General features: G+C 43.5%; 1 protein-coding gene across 2 annotated transcripts in view; it reads right to left on the bottom strand.

The window, feature by feature from the left end:
• DCDC2 (doublecortin domain containing 2) overlaps positions 1 to 20,212 on the bottom strand; it is a 154,553-nt gene extending 134,341 nt beyond the window's left edge. For both annotated transcript variants that reach the window (XM_058667442.1, XM_004593088.3), the window contains exons 1-3: positions 20,070 to 20,212; positions 19,085 to 19,437; positions 15,443 to 15,497 (exon numbers count right to left, since the gene is read on the bottom strand). In XM_058667442.1, the coding sequence (XP_058523425.1) occupies positions 15,443 to 15,497; positions 19,085 to 19,437; positions 20,070 to 20,087 (426 nt within the window). In that variant the 5' untranslated portion in view covers positions 20,088 to 20,212. The remainder of the gene's footprint in view (positions 1 to 15,442; positions 15,498 to 19,084; positions 19,438 to 20,069) is intronic.
• Positions 20,213 to 21,728: the final 1,516 nt, after the last annotated feature.

Genomic DNA, 21,728 nt, shown 5'->3' with positions numbered 1-21,728 from the left:
TATGTGCTTGTTGTAACTACGTGGTGCATGAGTGGTACAAGCTGAACTCCTACTCCCGCGGATGAAAGTGCAAACATCTAGCAAGACTGTCTTTCTGTGAATGCATCCATTGGCCACAAATGTTGCACAGGTCCACTTGATGCCAAATTTGAGGCACACAATTCCACTAACTTGATACGTTAAGAGTAAAGGGACTTCCCAAACAGATGGAAAATTCCAATTTGAATATGATTGTACATAAACAAGTGAAATGGGGAAGTGGAGGAGGGAGTGCAGTTTGGGAATAAATAAATGAGTCACTAAGTAAAAATGATGAAAACTCCCAGCAGGTAAAGCATTTTGCTCGTGCTGTTGTGTTACACAGACGCCCAGACATGAACTTCTACGGGTAAGAGCTGGGGAGAGCCAGACATAGTTAGTCAAGAGAATTGATAAAATATTTAAAATAGAAACAGCACAAGGGAATACCAATCTGACTAGGAAAAGTACAGGCCAGAAGAAAGGCAATTTAATCCAATCTTCACTTATTATGTGACTAAATTAAGTATCAGCCAAATGAACACTTATGAGAGACTAGCTATACATTTGGAACTTTGCAAAAGCCATACTAGTTGTGCCTCTTTTCTGTAATATGATAAATACACCTGTATATATGGATACATGAGCAGTATTTGAAGAGTCCATGAAAAATAATTCCAGTTCCAAAGCATTCGCATAAAAACAAACCTCTTTTTAAACTTCATTTTCTGTGATGTTTGAAGTACTCTTGTACAGCTTTTAAAACTGGTATTTCAAATTGGTTTTATTTTAATGTAGCTTTTTTTTTTAAAGATTCATTTTATTTTTATTACAAACTCAGATATACTGAGAGGAGGAGAGATAGAGAGGAAGTGGAGCTGCCGGGACCAGAACCAGCGGCCATATGGGATCAAGGCGAGGACCTTAGCCACTAGGCCATGCTGCCGAGCCCATTTTAATGTAGCTTTTTACAATCAGCTGAGGAAGATCCTATACTAACTAATGAAAAATGTATATGGAAATGGAGCTTTAGTGTCACTTCTAGGAAAAAATTATCAATATGAAGTTTAGTCCTCCAGAATACAACCTACAAAACGCTCCTGGAGTAATATTCAATGGCATACTTTCTAATGTTTTACAAAAATTGGCAGCCTGCTTACCTTAGGTCCGGTAATTTCAAACTAGCAAAGATGGCCACAGAGATTCATAAATATTTCAAACTCAAAAAGATTATCAACAGGGCAAACATACACACACACACACACACACACACACACACACACAGAATAGCATAGACTGACATTAGGAATTGCCTACACAGAGATGTTACAGGTTAAATATTAGACATTGCAAATATACCAGATCAACTAAATGGTTTCTCTCCCACAGTCCCTCACCCCTTAAAATTCTTCCTGTTGCTAACAGGTGGGCTGCCATCAACCTTATTTCAACAAACCAAACATCCCAACTATGTAATCATGGAATGACATCTGAGCTTGATCTGGCTGATTGCTTAGAAAGGACTCTTTCACAGTAATCGATGGGAATTTTCACAGCAGGCCAAGCCAGACATCAGGGCACACCACCTGCATATTTCAAACGGCAATCAACCAAATGCAAATAATAGACCTATCTTTAAAATATTCTCTGTCCATCTGCTTTGAGGTACACATGAACTTCTTTTACTTTGTACAGAGGAGACTACTGGCCAATTTTTTCATCATAGAGAGATCCTTTAAGTTTTTTTTTTTCAGTGTAATGATTAATATAAGCTGAATTGCATATATGCTCTTACAGGAGGCTCAATCAGTACCACCCTGGGCAGGGCAGTCTGGGCCCAGGGATGAGTAAATGCTGTAGGTCCATGGGATGCCAGCTCAAGTCACCAGGCTCCTAGCAGATACTCTCCCCACACTACCCAATTAGGAAAGCCCAGGGGCTTACTGCGGTGATGTATTACTCTGGATTTTTGCAACAAAATTTCCCACAACCCAAAAATATCCAACTACTTAAGCATTTCACATTACATACTCACAGAGAATTTCTTCAAATTAATGAGAAATGAGAGATAAACAGTTTAGCCTAGCAACTGTCTAGATCTGAAAAAAGGGATGAATGTATTTTCGCAGTTGATTGCCTAGATTTCAATTCTGTTTTTCCTTTAGCACATCAAATTCTGGCTTGAGTTGCTTTTTTTTTTTTTTTTGAACATAGTGATGTGTGAGGGAAAAAAACACCTCTTTGGATGGTTGCTATGTCTTCTCAGAGTGCCATGCCACCTCTAGTTCTAAATTCTCCCAAACACCATTGTCACAACTGCTTCAGATGTCGTGGCTTGGCATACACACAAGTTGGAAGAATGCATTTACACTTAAAAATTGATGGAGATCCACAGGTTATTTCAATAAACACTTAGCATTTTCTTCTCTGATTAAAAATTTGACATAGGGCCCAGTACAGTAGCCTAGTGGCTAAAGTCCTCGCCTTGCACATACCAGGATCCTTTAGAGGTGGCCGGTTCATGTCCTAGCTGCTCCACTTCCCATCCAGCTCTCTGCTTGTAGCTTGGGAAAGCAGCAGAGGATGACTCAAAGGTTTGGGTCCCTGTACCTGTGAGGGAGACCCAAAAGAAGTTCCTGGATCCTGGCTTCAGATCGGCTTGGCTCTGGCCATTGCAGTTACTTGGGGAGTGTACCAACAGATGAAGATCTTTCTCTCTGTCTCTCCTTCTCTCTGTAAATCTGACTTTCCAATAAAAATAAATATTTTCAAATATAAATAAATAAATAAGAAAAAATTAAAAATGAAAATTTTACCTAAATCCTTTCACCTTCACACTCTAGCCTTTGTTTTGTGCCTCCTCCTCTTTGGTATCCAGTTGCAAAGGACAGGAGCTGGTCACCACAGTCTTTGAAGCACTGAAGCCAATAATGGAATGGATCTGAATAAATGATTTTCTTTACATCGACGGAACAATGTCTGGTATCACTGTCCAATATTTTATGCTTTTCTACACATCTTCCCTTTTAAAACTTTTTCTATGGGGCCACACATCTTACCTTTTAAAACTTTATCTATGGGGCCAGCATGATGGCTCAACTGGCTAACCCTTCACCTTCAAGTGCCAGTAGCCCTGCGCCAGGATCCCAGATTTGAACTGATTCATGTTCTGAATATTCCACTTTCCATCAAACTCCATGCTTAGTGGCCTGGGAAAGCAGTGGAGGATGGCCCAAAGTCTTGGGACCCTGCACCTCTGTAACAGACTTAGTAGAAACTCCTGGCTTTGGATCAGCTCAGCTGCAGCCATTGCGGCCATTTGGGGAGTGAACCAGTGGACAGAGGTCTTTCTCTCTTATCTCCTTCTCTCTATATGTCTCCCTTTCCTCTAAAAATAAATAAGTCTTAAAAAATAAAACCTGAATAAGTACACTTTAAGAACGTTCCTAAGACATGAATTTAAATATTAGTTTTCCAGAAGGTACTTAAGTATTTTGCAGGTAAAAAAGAATTTCAAGCTTGGTATACCTTGAAAGCACTTTAAATCATACTATAGATGCTTAAAAGTTTATCTTCATATTTTTTAGTCTTATGCATTATTGTAATAACCAGTCTCTTTTGCTCAATATGTATTTTTTTAAATAATATCTATTTTAAAATAAGAACTTTATTTTAGAGGAAATATACACAAAATCTTTATTAAAGATAGCTTGCTACTTCCATTAAGTGCAATTTTAGTTTGTTTCAATTGATTATTAAATTGGGCCTGATCCTGTGGCATAGTAGGCCAAGCTTCTGCATATGGTGCTAACATCCCAGAAGCACACCTGTTCATGTCCCAGCTGTTCCACTTACAATTTGGCTCCCCGCTTAAGGCCTGGGAAAGCAGCGGAGGATGATTCAAGTCCTTAGGCCCCTGAACCCATGTGGCAGACCTGCAGGAAACTCCTGGCTTCAGACAGGTTAAGATTCAGCCATTAAGGCCATGTGGAGAGTGAACCCATGGATGGAAGGTATCTCTCTCTCTTTCTCTCTTTCTCTCTCTCTCTCTCCCTCTCTTCCTCTCCTCTCTCTGTAACTCTTACCTTCTAACAAAAATAAAATAACATCTTAATGTGTGTATAAATAAATAAATATAAATATATTTATGGGTTATGAGATAATGTTTTGATATATGTGCACACACATTTCAGAATGGCTGGTATCTACCCCCTCAAATACTGATTCGCCACGATGAGAACCTTTACAATCCATTCTTACTGCGATTTTGAAACACACAGTACATTATTATTAACTACAGTCACCATACTGTAAAATAGACCTGGAGAATCTGTTGCAGGGCCCGGTCTCCCAAGGGTTAACTCCACAGCTTAGCTTGTTTTTCAAGGGGTAACAGGATGCACAATCTTGGCCTGATACATTTAGTCCCTGGCTGAACCACAAGTTCCTGCTTCCCCTTTATCAAGATGCCCCGGGGGGGTCTTAGGAGCTACTTGAACATTGGAAAAATACTGGGAGGAACCAGAGAGTATAAAAGGCAGGCTAGACTTCAATAAAGTGGCATTCTCTTTGCACGAATGGCCCAGTGTGTGTTGTCTTCTTTGTAACCCTAGTCCCTCAACTTGGGGTACACGGTGATGCGGGCATTGCCGGCAATTTGTTCCTTCTGGTTGAGATTTTGTGCCCTTGAATCAACATTTCTCCATCTCCCACCCTACTCCCACACCTACTCCTCTATAACTATCATTTTACTACGTGTTTTCAGAATCCACATGTAAGTAAGCTCATAGTATTCAGTCTTTTAAAAACGGGGAAGCTCATCATTTGAGAAAACATGGATGAACTGGAAGGATACTATACTAAGTGAAATAAGCCAGGCATAGTCAGGTAAACAAATGGTATTTTTGAACATAAATATTTAGTTGGTTATTTAGCCATTGTGTTAGATTTTTTCTCAAAAAAGTGATAATTATTTCATAGATGTTAACTAAATCAATTTTGTTTAGAAAAGTTAATTGTTACAAAGAAAAATAATATGTGCTCTAATTTGCACATCTTCCACTTTTACAGGTATCCAATTTCTAAAATCATGTTTAGGTGCCAAAGAGAGAATACAAGATATTTGGACAAATGCCATGCATGTTTCATGCTAAAAGCTAGAATGAAATTACCAATCTTTTAGCTTTTCAACAGTTCATTTGTTATTTTTGGGTATTATTCTCTAAGACTAACATTTTTCCAAATTGACATAAACTCTTTCTCACTCTTGCTCATACACACTGGCAAAAAATGTACATACGTGCACATTTACCCAGCTCAATGCTGAACAAAAGATAAACCCAAAAGAAAGTGTGAAAGACAGTTAAGTCTTCAGCAGAAAACTCACACAGAGCCTTGGCAGAGTCAGACACATCCAAAAATCACCGTATCTCATGTGAACTGGCTTCCCTAAAAATGATGTTTCTAGGGGCAGGTATATAATGTAGGGAGTGAGGCTCCTTCGTCTCACATTGTATTCCTCAAGTCACCTAAAGAAAATATTCAGGATTTTCTCTCTTTAGTACTTTCCCCTGTAGGCCCCCTGGAAACCCAGCATACCCAAGCTAAAGATTAGTGAGTTAGACTGCACAATTCCCATGCCTTCCCACAGTGGAGTTAATTATTACATTTCAAATCAATGTCTAGAATCCCATTCCCAACCAGAAAACTTTAAGTAGCAATTCTCATAATGTGTTTCATTAGAGAATATCCCTAAGGATTAAACCAAAATGGGAAGTTTCAATGATAATGTTCAAAACTTGAAGAACCTTCCTCTGAGCAACCAATCCCAGTGCAGCTCAATTCCCACAAACTTTTCAGACGGAAGTTCTGAGGTTTCAAACACTTCTTTCTCCCCTTTCTGTGATAGCCCTGAAGTTGCCCCCACTCCACTTAAATAAAGCAAAATTTATCCAAAACCTTCACAAATTAAATCAAAATGAAGGCAGTATATTCAAGAAGGCTCAGTAGGATGGTTTATATACCAAGGAGTCCATCACTCATTAGACTGACTTTCATTGGGTCGTATGTCAAATGTCTTTGGAAATATTTGTTTGTTTGTTTATTATGTATTATATTATTTATTTAAGTAGAAACTTTTTTTAAAAGATTTGTTTATTCGAAAGGCAGAGACAGGGAGATTTGGTTCACTCTCAACAGCTAGGACTGGGCCCGACCGAATCCTGGAGCTAGGAACTCCATCCAGGTCTCCCACATGGGTGGCACGGCCCTTGGGCCATCCTCCACTGCTTTGGAAGTGGAGTAGCTGAGACATAAACTAGCACCCATGTAAGATGCTGGTATCACAGGCAGAAGCTTTGCCCACTATACCATGATGCCAGTCTTCAGATATTTGTTTGTTTATTGTTGTTTGTTCAAAAAACAGCATGACACACAGAAATGGAAAGATGAAGAGATATATTTCTTCTCTCCTCTGGTTCACATCCCCAAAACCACAACAGCCAGGGCTGGGCCAGGCTAGTGTCAGGATTTAGGAAATACACCTTTGTCTCCCACATAAGCGGCAGGCACCGAGGCACTTGGACCATCTTCCACTGCTTTTCTGGGTGAGTTAAAGTTGGATGAGAAGCAGCACAACCAGGACTTGAGCCAATACTCCAACTGCGGATGTTAGCATAGCAAACAGCAGCCTAATCCATCACTTCAGCTTTAATTTCATATTTCTTTTTTCGTCTAATTATTTTTATTTTCAAGAAAGAGAAGAAGAGACAGAGACCGAGAAAGATCTTTCATTTACTGCTTCACTCCACAAATAGCTACAACAGCCAGAGCTGGGCCAGTGGAAGCCAGGAGGAGACTCTTCTGGGTCTCCCAAGTGGCTGCAGTGGCCCAAGGACTTGGGCCAGTCTCTGCTGCTTTCCCAAGCCTTAAGCAGAAAGCTGAACTGGAAGTCGAGCAGCTGGGACGCCAACCAGTGCCCATACTGTATGCCAGTGCTGCAGACAGAGGCTTAGCACACCATTCCGCCTTGTGGCCCCTCAGATTTCTTTACACTACTGTCACCCAGCATCACAAAAGAGGACCAGACTACACAGGGCTAGCCCAGGAAAATGTCCAAATCCAAAACTACAAGTATTGTTTATACTGAATGCAAATCTCTTTCACACCACTTTAAAGAAAAAAAAAAAACTTGAATTGACCTATCAGGAAATCAAACATGTTTACATTAAACTTTGAGTTGCTAGCGTTTTTATAAGACCTCTTGTTTGCATGGGCTATCTGTGTGAACATCAACAGGATTTCGCTTCCAGGTTAGCAGGGTCTTCAACAGTCACAAACTGTAAGGGGACAAAAGAATCCATAAACTCAATCAATTCTTGGGGGAGCAGAAGCTCAGAAGAAAAGGTGAACACGAGAGCATAATTCCTGGAGGAAATCAGCAATGTCGGGAAGAACGCTGGCCATTTCGAAGACCATCTGATGGGTATCCAAGACATTTATCCTGGTCGTAAGCGTACGGCACACTACAGTTGTTTCCACATGAAAATTAATAGCCTATGTATTTATAACACTAGGAGATCGGAACTTGTTTTCCAGGAATTTAGTGTGTACTACCTTTCAAAACTTAGACCCATCATTCCCTCATATACTATCAATCATATAGGTTAAAAATTATGTATCTTATTAAAATAAATAACAAGGTTAAATAAATAATGGTGAAGTTTAAAAAGCACAGACCTAAAATAAAGCTTCTGACTCAAAGAAACAAAAAGTTACTACAACAAAGTCCACATTGGTAGAACTAAAGAAGACAAAAAATAGTAAACTTTGTGGAGAGGAACCACATTTGCTTGTTTCATAGCTGACAATCTCAGTGCCTAGCACATGCCAGGGACACAATGCATACTTGTTCAGTGAGCAGCATTTATTCAACACAACTCTAAATTATCCTAGAGACACAACAAATGTATCACACAAGTATTTAAACACAAGACTAATCTAATGGGGGGGGGGGTGGCCTCAAGACCTAAATCATTTCAGACATTTTACCTGCATGTAAACTATAGAATAAGCCGGCATATACAAGGCAAATGGATGTCTACAGGAATGTCTACAGATTAGATTATCAAAACTACAGAGAATTAAGATCATGACCAGCCTAAGCAATAGATGGAATTAGAGGCTCTCAGAGATGCAGATAATCCTGATATATACAGTAAAGGCCAATCAGATGAAGATGACTAAAGAACCAGCCTACAATCCGGCAAATCATATTTATGGACTTGATACAGCAAGAGAAGGCAGTCTGAGACTCCTCAGAAGGACACTGAGAAAGAGAAGAGGATTTTTGCACTGAAGGATTCCGAAGAGGATATAAGAGGGGCAATGATCAGTTTCTGATTCATTGCTGTTTTTTAAGAGATTTATTTAACACTTATCAAAAGGTTAGGAGAAGCAAGGATGAACTGGGGATTAGCTGGGCATTGCAGGGAGGTGAGGATATTTAGCAGGTGGAGATCCCCCTGAAGAGATGAAAAACAACAGTGAGGGTTAGAGAGCACAACAGTAGGGAGGCAGGCTCACACTCACTCACAGAGGGGGCTCCCCCCAGCACTTCCCTGCAGGCAGAGCTCACTGCCAACTCTGCAGCTGGCTTTGTGGGAGCCTGTCCTCCAGGCCCAAATCACAGCAGGCTGTCTGTTTTCCATCTGAGCTGATTTCCCTATCTCTGTGTGAGACCAATTTTGATAGGTGTTAAATAAATCTCTTCTTAAACAAATTGCCGATTTGCAAAACTTAAGTCTGAAAATTAATTGCAAATTTCAAAACTTTCCTCTAAAAGATTAATGAATTTAAAATCATTTCAAACTGGTTAACCTTAATCCTAGTCCCAAATGTGTTTTCTCAGACTTTGAGATGCGTCTGGCACAGCATACATGCCACCAGGCAGCCATGTTTGGTCACCTCTGTCTAGTCACCTAGAGTCTACTCCTAATTAGCAAGAGGCACGAGAGGTCCATTTCATGTCTAACGCCCAATGCAGCTCCCAGCACATGGTGAATGCTCTAGAGCCAGCCTGCCTTCTCTTCCCTCCTGCATATAAAGTAAAAGAATAAATCTGATTGCATGATTTGGAAGACTCATGACGCATGATAAAACATGGGATGTGGGATGAATATCACAATCGGTAGATTACTTGCAGGTGTACCTCTATGTCAGAGCAGAAGGAAGCTTCCATTTGAAGGGCCCAACGTGCCAAGCCAGAAGTACTTGAAATAAACAGCTCTCCACTGGGCCACATGAGAGCTGTGTCCAGGTGCGGACCAGGTGTGGCTGGGCTGTAGCTCCCAAAAGCAAGAACTGGAATGAGTGTGAGCCAGTTGGACAAGGCCACTATTCCTGCCACAACAGGAGGTGGACTCAGTCAGCCTGGGCCAAGAAACCACCAGTGTGCGCAAGCTCTGTCACTGGGAGGAGATCTAACAGAGGAGCTCGTGAAACTCCTTTGTCAGTACACAATCCCTGCAGGTGAACTCAAGAACCAAGGCAAAGTACAGCTCAGACCAGGCCAGGTTATAGCACCCACTAGTATACATATGTCTCAGGTCTGGGAGTGGACCAAGCTGGGCCAGTTCATAACACCCACTGGCAAATCTGAGAGCCAGGACAGGGTCAGGACAGGCCAGGTCAGGCCACAGCACCAGCCAGTAAACATTAGGGCCAGACTGGAGGCTGACTGGGCCAGGTTGGGTGGCAGCACCCACCAGTGCAAGCTGGAACTAAGGATAGACTGGGCCGGGTCAGGCTACAGCAAGCACCAGCTGGCAAATGCCAAAGGGAGATGGGCCATGCCAGACTCGACTGTGGTACCCACTAGCATATGTGAGACCTGATAGGGGTTGGGGGAGTGCAAGCCCAGTAGAGGAGCTGTGGGGATTCTCCTGCTGGGCCACTGCTCCTGCTAGTGAGCATGAGGGTTGGGACTGGGGGCAGACCAGGCTAGGCAGGCCTACAACACCCATTGGCCTGCATGTGACCTGTGTTGAAGGAGAGCTAGCCTGGAATAACGGACTGTATCCCCTGGTGTATGCATGAGCCAGAATAAGGGCAGGCTGTTTGGGCTTTGCCACAGCATCAGCTAGCAAGCACTAGGACAGGGAGCAAGTCCTGTCGAGCCAGACTGCAGACCTACCTGGAGAGTACAAGATCCAGGTCTGGGAACTGACCCAGTAGGGAAACTGTGAGCACCCCTTTGATGGGCTGTAACTTCCACTGGTGAGTTTGAGCACCAGGGCTGGCAGTGGACCTGGCTAGCCAGGCGGTGGCACCCACTGGCATGAGTGTGAGCTAAAGGGTGGAGTCAATTGGGATGAATTAAGCCTCAACACCCAATTATGTATACGAGAGCTGAATGGGTAGTGGGACAGGCCATGCCAGTCCGCTGCACATGCTGGCAGACACAGAAACTAACGCAGCGGAGAGAAGGATTTAAACATGGCCGCTTTTGGCAGCGAAGGGTCCGGTTGTGGTTCCGGTTTTTCCCAGACCCTCAAAGTATGCCTCGTCATTTTAGTGTTGCTGCTGGGCGGGCACAGGTCTCCTCAACTAAACCACTGGACTCATAATTCCAACCATGGGGAGAGTGGCAGGAACTGTGATCTGACAATGAAGTGTATCTGTCAAAACTGGACATCCTCAGTGGCTTTGACAGAACAGTGGACGGCACACCCAAAGGACACATGGAGGATATGTCAGACCATTGGAGCCCGCAGAGGACACCTGATACTATAGCAGAAGAGGGCAGAACAAATTGATCAAGTACCCCAGTGAAGCATGATAGCAAACATCTGAGCAAATGGAGACTCAGAGGTGGACTGTGTCAGCCAATGGACCTTGTAAGGATATTCTCATCCTTGCGTCTCTGCAAAAGTGACAGCATTTCAGAATTAATGAAACCACTTGAGCAGAACTCTTGAGGCATGCTCCGCATCAGGGACTTTGGAATGACATCAGGTGGCTATTTCCCCATCCCCAGGTGCTGAAGCAGTTGGGAGGCTGGGTATGACTTCTCCCCTCACCTCTCCTTTTCTTCCCCCAGATACAGAAAGCAGGAAAAGAAAATGTGGAAATAAAGACCTCACCCATTTTTCCCTGATCCTTGACCCTTCCCACCCTAATCAACTATGTAAACATCATCAAAAATAAACTTACTTTGAAAATGAAAAAACACTCAAAAATAATTAAAAACAAACAGTTCAAGGCAAACTACATCTGCTATATTGAATTACTCTGTAGTAGTAGAGACAATCATTCACCTGTCTATTCATCACGGCCATACATTCCTGGAGGTTAAGGGATTGCGCATGTCTTGTTCATGCGGCTCATCCTGACCACTCCACAGCACACTTCCAGGCACTCAGTCACATAGAAGCAAAGCAAATAGGCAGAAAAAGCAAGCCAAAAGGAACTAGAACTCACATTCAGTTAAGACAAAAGGGTAAGAGTTGCGGTGGGTGGTGAAAATATCACACATGCAGGCTCAAAAGTTTCCACTGCCTGAAGACAGGTGCACAAGGTAAACAGTGAGGGGAGGGACGTGAAGTCAATTTGCCACAAGGCATGGAAGATGAGATCAGAAACTGGGACAGACAAGGCAATAGGAGGACTGGGAGACCATAGATAAAATGATGAGCTCCCCAAGTTAGAAACAGAAAAACAAATATCTTCATTAATCCCACCATGCATGCTTGGCAAACAGGAAAAAGGATGAACCCACAGTGATGAAAAATAAGGAGCTAAAGTACAGGGAAGTGTCTTTACCAAGCCTGTAGTAAAAGCACAGTCTGTGTGTATTGAGGCTGGAAGAATCTGCCCTGAGCCCAACAGCACCCCGACGCTTGGGCTGGTACAACCACTGCAGAATAGCTTTATTACTCATGCCTCTATCCTTCTCATTCTCCATCTTTATTTATCTCTGCCCGCCCCCCCACCATTTTTTTCCTCTTGTCCAAAGTGTTCACCACATATGACCAGGAGCTTTTCGGGGGAAGAATGGAAGAGATCCTTTATAGTTCTGCCTTCCTCTGTCCCCAAGGCCAAGGAAGGCCAGCTACTGTTTCAATGTCTCTTTGAGAATTAACTTCTTGGAAAAGAAAAGCAAGAACATGAACCTCCAAAGAACTTCAGATGTTAAGATGCATGCACATCCCAGTGACCACAAGCTGCAGGTAGCATACAGACATCATGCTAAACCCCAGAAGGAACGATCAGAGCATGCCATGGGTTTGGGTAAGGACATCTATAACAAGGGTGGGAGTGCAAATTCCCCGTATTCCCTGGTAGGCTTTCATGGCCACAGTAGCTTGAACCTAATTTGAGACCTCTGCAGGGGTCCCCAGCAAAAACCTGAGGTGTCTGTATCGTAAAAATGTATTACGAATAATCAGAATGAAAGTTTTAAGTAAATGAAAAACTTTAATCATGGGGGCCCAGCGATATGGCTCACTGACTAAATCTTCACCTTGTGTCTGCCTGAGACCCCACACGGGTCTCAATTCATATCCCAGCTGCCCTGCTTCCCAGCCAGCTCCCTGCTTATGGCCTGGGAAAGCAGCAACAGATGAACCAAATCCTTGGGAGCCTGCATCCACACGAAAGACCCAGAAGAAACTCCTGTTTTCAGATTAGCTCAGCTCTGGCCAGTGTGGCCACTTGGGGAGTGAAACAGTGGACAGAAGATCTTTCTTTCTGTATCTCCTTATATCTCCTGTATATCTACCTTTTCAATTAAAAAATAAATAAATGAAAATCTTTTTAAAAATTGAATAATGTACAATGGTGTGGTGGCTATTATTATGCAAACCATTCTTGAAAATGCAAACCTATGGAATTGCCTCAGATTTGAGGAAAATTCTTCCAGCTTTGGCGAATAAGTAATTGGACTTCATAATTACACATCTAAGAGTAACTATTTTTGTACTACTGCACTTGAAGCAACTTTAAGCACTCCGATGCTATATGTTCATGTTCTGAATGCACTTTGAAATCAACTCTCTGAGGCTCTCCCTGTATATCAGCAGATTCCAAACATTCCTGTCACTAACACAACTTCCCAGGACACGCAGGCTCCCCAGGAGGCACCGAAACAGGAAGCAAACCCCACCTGGGGTCCACAGAACAGACTCTGCCATTCCTGGGCCTCCCAACTTTATTTTCAGACATTGAGCAGAGTGGAGACTGACTTGCCAGATTCCAGAAGTTTTACTGCAAGTCCCTGTGAAGAGAGGGGTAGTTCCCCAAGGTCAGACTCACACATAGCAGCTGGCTCCAATTATTTATCTGATAGGCTTTAGCCTGGTTCAGCCTCACCTATTGCAGCCACTTGCGTAGTGAACCTGTGGATGGGATGGAAGATCTGCTCTCTCTCTCCCTTTCTCCCAACTTCCCCTTCTCTGTTTTCCTCTTTCAGATAAGTAACTGCATATGTTTCCCCCTCCAAAAAAAAAAAAAAAAACACGAGAGAGAGGAAGAAAGGATGATGGTCACTATTCCTAAAGTAGAACAATTGCCTAAGTAAGTTAACATAATTGGTAGGATTTTTGTTTTTACTTTTTCTTCTCTCTCTCTCTCTCTCTCAAGTTGAGCAGCTGGATCTCAAAGCAGTGCCTGTATGGAATGCTGGCACTGATGCATAGAGGCTTAATGTGCTATGCCACAACACCAGTTCTGAGGTCATGTTTTTTAGTTCTCCCCCCGCCCCATTGAAAACACAGATTTATGCAGAGGAGAGACAGATTTTCCATCCACTGGTTCACTCCCCATATGGCTGCAACAGCCCCAATCCGAAACCAGGAGCCAGTAGCTTCTTCTAGGTTTCCCATATGGGTGCAGGGTCCCAAGGCTTTGGGTCATTCTCTGCTGCTTTCCCAGGACATAAGCAGCGAGCTGGATGGGAAGTGGAGCAGCCAGGACACCAACCCATGCCTCAACGGGATGTCAATGCTTGCAGGTAGATTAGTCCATAAGGATATCGCGCGGGGTCCTAATAGAATTTTTCAAGAGAAAAGGAATTGCAGCAAGCTTACTACACAACCAATGCATTCTCCTAGGCACAATGCCTTTATCAAATGTGCTGGAAGCCAGAGTAAGTATATTGTGATTTTTTTAGAAACTCACACATCTGAAATCTTGTTTCAGAATCTGGGTTCTGACACCCATTTCAAGCCAATTAGCCTACTTTCAACAGGTGTGTATTCTTTAAACAGAATGAACTCCCTGATCTGCTTTTTATTGGCTTGCTTCAGATAGTAACTAGTGGTCATTGTACGACTATAACATAAGCACAACCTGAAAAACTTCATACTTTTGTTCACTTCCAGCTATAAAGCCAATGGCTCTCATGCACCCACAGTTTGACACATTTTGAAAAGCAAATTCAGCAAAAATATTAATTACTTTATACTATGTCTTAGCACCTCTTTCCATAAATTCTTTGGATGACAAATTTAACCTCACCTACTTTTAAGACTGAAGAAGTGAAATGTTTTCTTACACAACTTTTTTTCTAGAAAGATCTATTTGGTCCTGTTGCATACAACATGGAAGGAAAAGAAATGGAGAGGGAAGGGAGTCCCTCCGGGGCTCTGGGTCATCTGGGAGCAAAGCCCCTCTCCCCATAGCATGCAGGATGCACTCCCCCGCTACTAGACACTTGTGCTCAGGCACAGTGGTTATCTGGGCAGGTGGACAGAATCCAAGTCTGATGTTGATCACCATCATCTTTGTGTCTCTGGGATACAGTCTTTAATCTACTTTCTCAACCATAAACCAAAGGACTATATTCATCAGAAACATCTAGAAATACCACCAGGGTTCTAGAGCCCACGTGGGATGCACAGGTCTGAACATCCACCATCTCAGGCTACCCTCCAGTCCTAGACTGTGCCTGAGAGGGACTTGAATACAAGTCAAAATCCAGGTGTCCTGATGCCACAGCAAGGTCACCATGACACCTGTTCTCCTCTCAAGGCCTTGGGCACTTTCTCCAAAACCGAGTGCCAGCAGCAAGGGAGGACTGGGAAGAGGGTTTCAGGAAAGATTTACCCAATGGTGCTCAGAATCTTCAAGAATGATAGAAGGAATTCCAGTGGATTTCAGCCAGAGAACAGGTAGCCACGAAACAGGAAGATAAGAACATGTGGGATCTGGCTCTGCGTGTTTGGGGGGAACCTGCTCAATCTCTTTATTTCTGACAATTTTCTAAGAAAGTAGTCATTGTTGCCTTAAGTACACAATCTCCCATTCATATACATGAGGCATCTCATCTCTTATAATTAGGGTGACATCCAAAATTGCTGACACATGCTAAGAAACAAAAAGAAGGCACTGGTACATGTTTGCCTTTCCAATGTCGTGTATCTATTACCTCTGTGTTAGCAGCTTCCATTGGCCTTTTCTTGATATCTCCTATGTCCAAGTAACTGGGGGAAAAACAAACAACAAGCATTATTTTTACAGGTGTTAAGTCAATTGTATAAACTTACCATAAAAATAAAGCAGGCCATAAGAAATACTTAAGCCTAAAGCAAAACTCAATCATGACTAATTAAAATCATTACAATAGTGGTCTTCTCTTTCCATCTTTCAAACAAATAAATAAATCTTTTTAAAAAATATAGTGGGAACCACTTCAGCATCATCCATCAGATCTGACAATTGTCTACACTACATTACAGAAAATTAAAATCTTAGGAATATCTATGTCTATTGCAGAACATCTTTCCCTAGTAGTTGGCTATTTGTTATATGTATTATATTTCTAATTATGATAAGAAGTTGATAAAACATAATTTGTAATGAAGGTACTTAAAGTCCCGTTTTAATTATAGACTTTAGGTCAAAGAAAATATTAACACATGCCTTACAGTAACCATGAAGAAAGGCTGCAAAATCATTTTCTCAGTGAGACACATTAGTGGCAAGGACATGCTTAGCCATGGCAAGGTTTAGATATTGGTTCAGGCAGATGAGTGGCCTGGTTAACCTCCACAGACCCCTATTATTCCATTACTATTTGCCACAGGTATTAACTAGCAACCATTCTTTAGCTCCTGCAGAAGCACAAACTGAAAAGTGTGCACCGTTGTCACCCTGCAGCTGTTATTCCATTGCATAGAACATACAACAAGTTACACTATAAAAGTAAACATCTAGCAATTAATCTATAACTATAGAGAGATCAGTGCTCAACTACTATGGTTGCTGGGTTGACAAAAAAGCTTATTTTAGAACTAATTTGGGCTATTGAATATTTTTCTTGCTGCTGCTGTTGCTTTTTTAGTTAACAGTTCTTCTAAGTTAATTGACACCTCTGGAAATCATCACATACTTATCCCACAGAAACAGCAGTTACATAAGACAATGCAAACGTTCCTTCTGTCTTAGCAATAAAATGGGTCTTCTGTAAGTGCAGAGACTGTTCCTAATAGAATACCAAAATGTTCTGTCATGTGCAGGACAATAATCAAAGACCCACGAAACTGATGGAGTAGTTATCTCCAAAAATACATAGGGGGTGACTAAGTGTTGGAGAAACTATTTCTAGACTTTTCTGCCATAAAGCAAAAATGTAGCTCATATTTAGTTATGGTTTCAAAATTATTAGAAAAATATAAGTGAAAGAATTTCAAGCATGCATTTGAATATTTCTGTTTGAAAAAATATTTGATCGCTCTCTGCAACATCCTTTAGCACCTCAATGTAAGTTCTTGAATTACTCTTAATACCTTCTGTGCTCTCTTTTGTTCTTCATTTGTTGAATAAACTTACGATGCTAAACTTCCATTCAGCATTTAAGCCTTCTTGATTTTTAGCATTATAGCCATAGATACTGCTACTTTAACCAAATAAAACAGTCATCCATTAGCATACAAATCTAACCCTGGACACTGATTGTTTGAAAAAAGAATTCAGTTTTGTGTATGTGCAAATTAAAAGCAAAAGCAGCCACACAAAGATTTTATATACATATAAAAAATGTACTTGTATTTGGTTTGGAACCATATCTTTTCTATATTGTGAGTTAGTCATTACTAACATAAACAAAACAGAATGTGAATTACACAAGGGAATCTGCAATTTTAAGCTAATCATGGATTGTGAATTGGTTTCCAAACCAATAAATTGCTGTATATAGAAAATATTTAATGAATTGTATAATGATGGTGACTGGTCTTAGAGATGCCTTACTTGCATATGACACTTGGTCCCCATCAGTAGCACTGACTTGTTACAAGATCCTGTGAAGAAGGAAGGGTTACTTCCCCTTTCCATAGCAGCAACCTAACTGAGCCAAGCAACTTGCCCAGGAACACAAAGGTAACAAACAGCTGTCTGAAGTCTCCTGGTTTTAAGCACTGTGTTTCTATGAAGCAAACAATGTTTAACTCTTTCCATAAGTTAAATGAAGAAAAAGAAGGGGAAAATAAATCCAACATATCCTTCACCTGCTATAAAAAGAAGGTGTGGCACAGCAAAAGGCAAAACAACTAGAATTGAAGTTAAACAATTGTAGGAAAAGACTGGTATGAGAGAACTTAAGTGATATTGGGAAAAGTATTTCGATCCGGTTGGAAATAGGATGTATCAGCACAGATTGTTTGGGGTAAAGATTTCTTTTTTTCTGTCACAGGATACAAGATGAATTCCAATTACAATCTTCAAGTAGAAATCATAGAATATAGAATTACCATCTGATCCAGCAATTTTACCTTCGGGTATAAACTCAAGAGGAACACTTAAACAGAACTGTCCACACAGGCATTAGTCAAGATGACCATAAATTGATAGAACCCAAATATTCATCAGCTGATCAATGGATGAGCAAACGTGCTATATCCAGATCATGGAATGCTATTCAATAATAACAATGAAATACTAATGCATACTCCAGGATGAATGAACCTTGAAGATAATAAGACAACACAGCAAGTGAGAAAACAAAATGCCCCACTTGTCTGATTTTGTTCCTGTGAAATGTCCAAAACAGACACATCCACAGTGACAGAGAGCAGGTAAGCCGTTAGCAGGTGACAGGCAGAGGAGAGGCTGAGGGTTACAGATTTCTTTTTGAGAATTATGGACATGTTTTAAAATTAGTTTGTGGTGATGACTACCAACAACAATGCAAATATAATTTAAACCACTGAAATGGGTAACGATTGTGTTATGTGAAATATATTTCAAAAATGTTTTTTAAAAAAATCCACCATAGAATATGCTCACTCTGCCAATTCCACACCCCTACACAACATCAACACTTCTGTTTCTGACGACACTTACTCGTTTGTATTTTTGCATTAAAATTGCTAGAGGAAGGTGGCTTGATTTGCATTAGACCAGTAGCTACTTTCTGAAAGCAAGAAGTCACATCTTTTTCACCTTTACTCCTTTTACAAACCTTAGCCCACAAAACTGGCTAATTCACTCAGCATCTCCTGAGTGAGTCCTCAATCAGGAAGTACGAATGAGGGACACCTGCTGCTAAAGACAGCCATGCCAACCGTAAGACAGCCATGCAAATACAATACAGCAGTAAGTTTTACCAAGCATTGTGCCAATGGCATATACACGCAGGCTAGTGGGAGGAGGGCCACCAAAGTAGGGTTGTCAATGGAAAGAACTTGGAATGAAAAGGTTCAAAATACTTAAGTAGTGACAGCAGCGTGCAGTTTTCCCTCTGGTAATTTAGTATCCAAGACCTGTGATTTTTGTAGAAATCTTTATTTAAACTAAAAGGACAGGTTTCGAGAGAAAAAGAAAGGAGGTGGGGGAACCTAATAGAAAATACAAAGGTATCTGTTCACTATAACCTAGCAAGGACATTGTTTACAAAGGGTCCTGCTGTTTCTACATAAATGTTGTGCCCACCGCTACCACATGAGAGTCCTCCCGAAGTGGCACGTGTTATGCCACCTAAAGCGTCTCCGAGAAACGCACAGCCCCTCGACCCACGGAGGAGTGGTGGGGCAGAGGTCGCAGTTTCCCCACCGCAGCCTAAGAGACTTACTTGAGTTTCTTGAAGGCCTCCTGGCCGCCGGCGACGTAGTTGCCCCCGCTCTGGATCTGGTCAAGCTTCCGGATGCGGTGGCCTGTGCGTGGGGTGTAGATATTCCTGACAGCCCCAAAGGGTGCCTGAACGCCGCCTGTCACTTCTTTCAGGAACACGTCGAAGCTGGACACCTTCTTCTCGTGGATGACCACGCGTCGGCCCGCGAAGAAAGGGTCCCCGTTGCGGTACACCAGCACGCTCTTCACCACTGGCTGGGACAGGTGGCTGGGCCTGGCGCCCGAGCCGCTCATCCTCCCCGCGGGACGCCGCCCCAGCGGCCTCCTGACACAGCGCGCAGCGCAGGCCGCCTCCTGAAAGCGACCGGAGGGCGGCAACCCCACAGGTGAACCAGAAGTATCGGCCGTGCGCCCGGCCCACCCCGCCGAGACACTCCGCGCTACGGGACCCAGTACACGCTCAAGTCCCTCACCGTGGCCCGCACGACCAATCAGCGCTCTCAGTGCGCGCACCACACCTGTGCCACCTGTCCAAGGCGCACCACCTCCGCACCCGAGCGCCAGGGGTCTCCGAGTCCTCCAGCGATGCGGGGGAGGCGGCGGAAAATGCCCGCAAATTATAAATACGGAGAACCCCTACATAGTTAGTTGCGTTTTCCAAGTGGCTCAGGTGTCCTTCCTTGTACCCTCGCCTCTTTATCTCTTCTGCTTACCCTCAAGCAACTGAGACCCTGACTGGGCTTCCCCGGATTCTTTTTTTTTCTTTTTTCCCTGAAGAATAAATTCCTGAAGTTCATCCAGAGAGCGCAAAGACCTGCGGTTCCAGCCCCCTGGCCCCTCCCCGGTGACCAGCGCCGCCGGGTGGCGAAGCTCGGTGGCTGCTGAGCACGGCAGGCAGCCGCGCGCGCTGTGACCCGGGGAAGTGGGGGCAGCACGGGCTGCCGTGGTCCCAGGAGCCCCAGGGGGCGTCCCACGGGGTTACCTACCGGCCCTGGGACGCTCATGCTGGCCCCTATAAGGCACTTGGTGGGCAGGGTCGACAGTCGAGCTAGGCTCGCGCCTTCCTCGACTGCCGTTAGTACCTCGGGCCTCGTTAGCCCTGGGACCTAGAGGCTTGTGGTGTCCCGCCGTTTCCATAGGAACCGGGGCCTTGCCGCGGCGCGCCCGCGACCCTGGCCCAGCGCGCGCCGGATGCCTGGTGGCCGACGTGGCCGACGTGGCCGGGTTCTGCTGCGCAAAAGAAACCAGGAGTCGGGCCGTGAGGCGAACCGTATCACTTTGCCACCTACCGCGTACACAAGCGCCTACTCTGCGCCAGAAACTGTGCTAGAGACGGGGCACTACGGCTTTGGGAATGACCCAGGGAGTTTCTAGGGCCTTCCATGGCACCAGCAACAATCCTGGGGAAGGGTACTGCGCAGGAGGACGAAATGGCTAAACAGCCGGGCGGCTGCCGCACCCAGGGGCCCACATCCATGGTTTAAATGGCCACTGCAGTCCACGCGAAGGAACAGGGGAGGAGAGACTGAGGCAGTTAAAGGATCTCGGGAAAGAGCTTCTACATCCAGTCCAGTGGGGGACACACAGGTCACGGGACCCAGATTCCCAAACACGCTGCCACGTCACAGCTCGTCTCAGCCACTGCTCCCTCAGTTCCTCCTGGAATCTGGTACATGTCCAAGATTCATTATCAAGTGGTCCTAATTCTACATCCGTGAGTGAAACTGAGCACAAAATCACACAGCGGAAGTGGTGTGTTTATCTGTTAACGTTCACAGACACCTTCAAAGGTAAACATTATTCTACATCCCTCACTTGAAGAAACTGGTGCAGAGAAACCTCCGAAATGACCTCAGCCACCACGGCACACCAACGTGAGAGGTTGAATGGATCTCAGACCGAAACATTTTCCTGAAAGCCATGCAACATCTGAGTTCCTGCGAGGTTAACAGATTCCAGAAGTTCAGAGAGAAGAGAGCCAAACCGAGAGGAAAGAACTGAGATGAATGCTGTAAACTGATTATGGGGAGATACACAGATTGAAGGAGAGGTGAGAAATATTCCCACAGGTTAAGTAAACTTAGCTCTCGCCTCAATCCACTGCAGGGTACAACCACCTATGGCTTGTTCCAGGTAAGTACAAAATGAAAACGCAAGGATCACTTGTTCGAAACTCAAGAATGTACAGACACCACCCATAGAACCTTCAGCCATGGGCAAGATCCTTCTAAAGTGTGGGGCGGGGTCACTAGACCCTGAAGCCACCTGTGTCTGCTCTAAAGGTTCCCCTGTGCTATTTTGGGCCCAGGTTTGTCTTCTGAGCTTGCACTCGCTTATCCAGTTGCCTCTTGGACATGATGTGGCAATAGGTGCTCCACCAGTGGCGCTTTGGAGGGTGTAGCCTGAGAGTCATAGCACTTGCTGATTTTCCTGGTTTACTCACAACAGGTGCCAGTCTGACATCCGAGGAGGCATCAGCGGAGCTGTGACAGCCCACCGTTGGACGCGTTGTCCACTGTGCAGTCACCACAGACAGAGCACAGAGAAGGGTCAAAGGTAGGCATTGCTCGCTTGGAGTGCTTAGTGTTGCTTCCAGTGTCATTTATTTGGCTGTACCTTTATATCGTTTAATTTTAATAACAACC

This window comes from Ochotona princeps, chromosome 1 (genome assembly GCF_030435755.1).
Source record: "Ochotona princeps isolate mOchPri1 chromosome 1, mOchPri1.hap1, whole genome shotgun sequence".
NCBI classification, from domain to species: Eukaryota; Metazoa; Chordata; class Mammalia; order Lagomorpha; family Ochotonidae; genus Ochotona; species Ochotona princeps.
The sequence above is the reverse complement of the archived record's forward strand: the minus strand, read 5'-3'. Positions and strand labels throughout refer to the sequence as shown.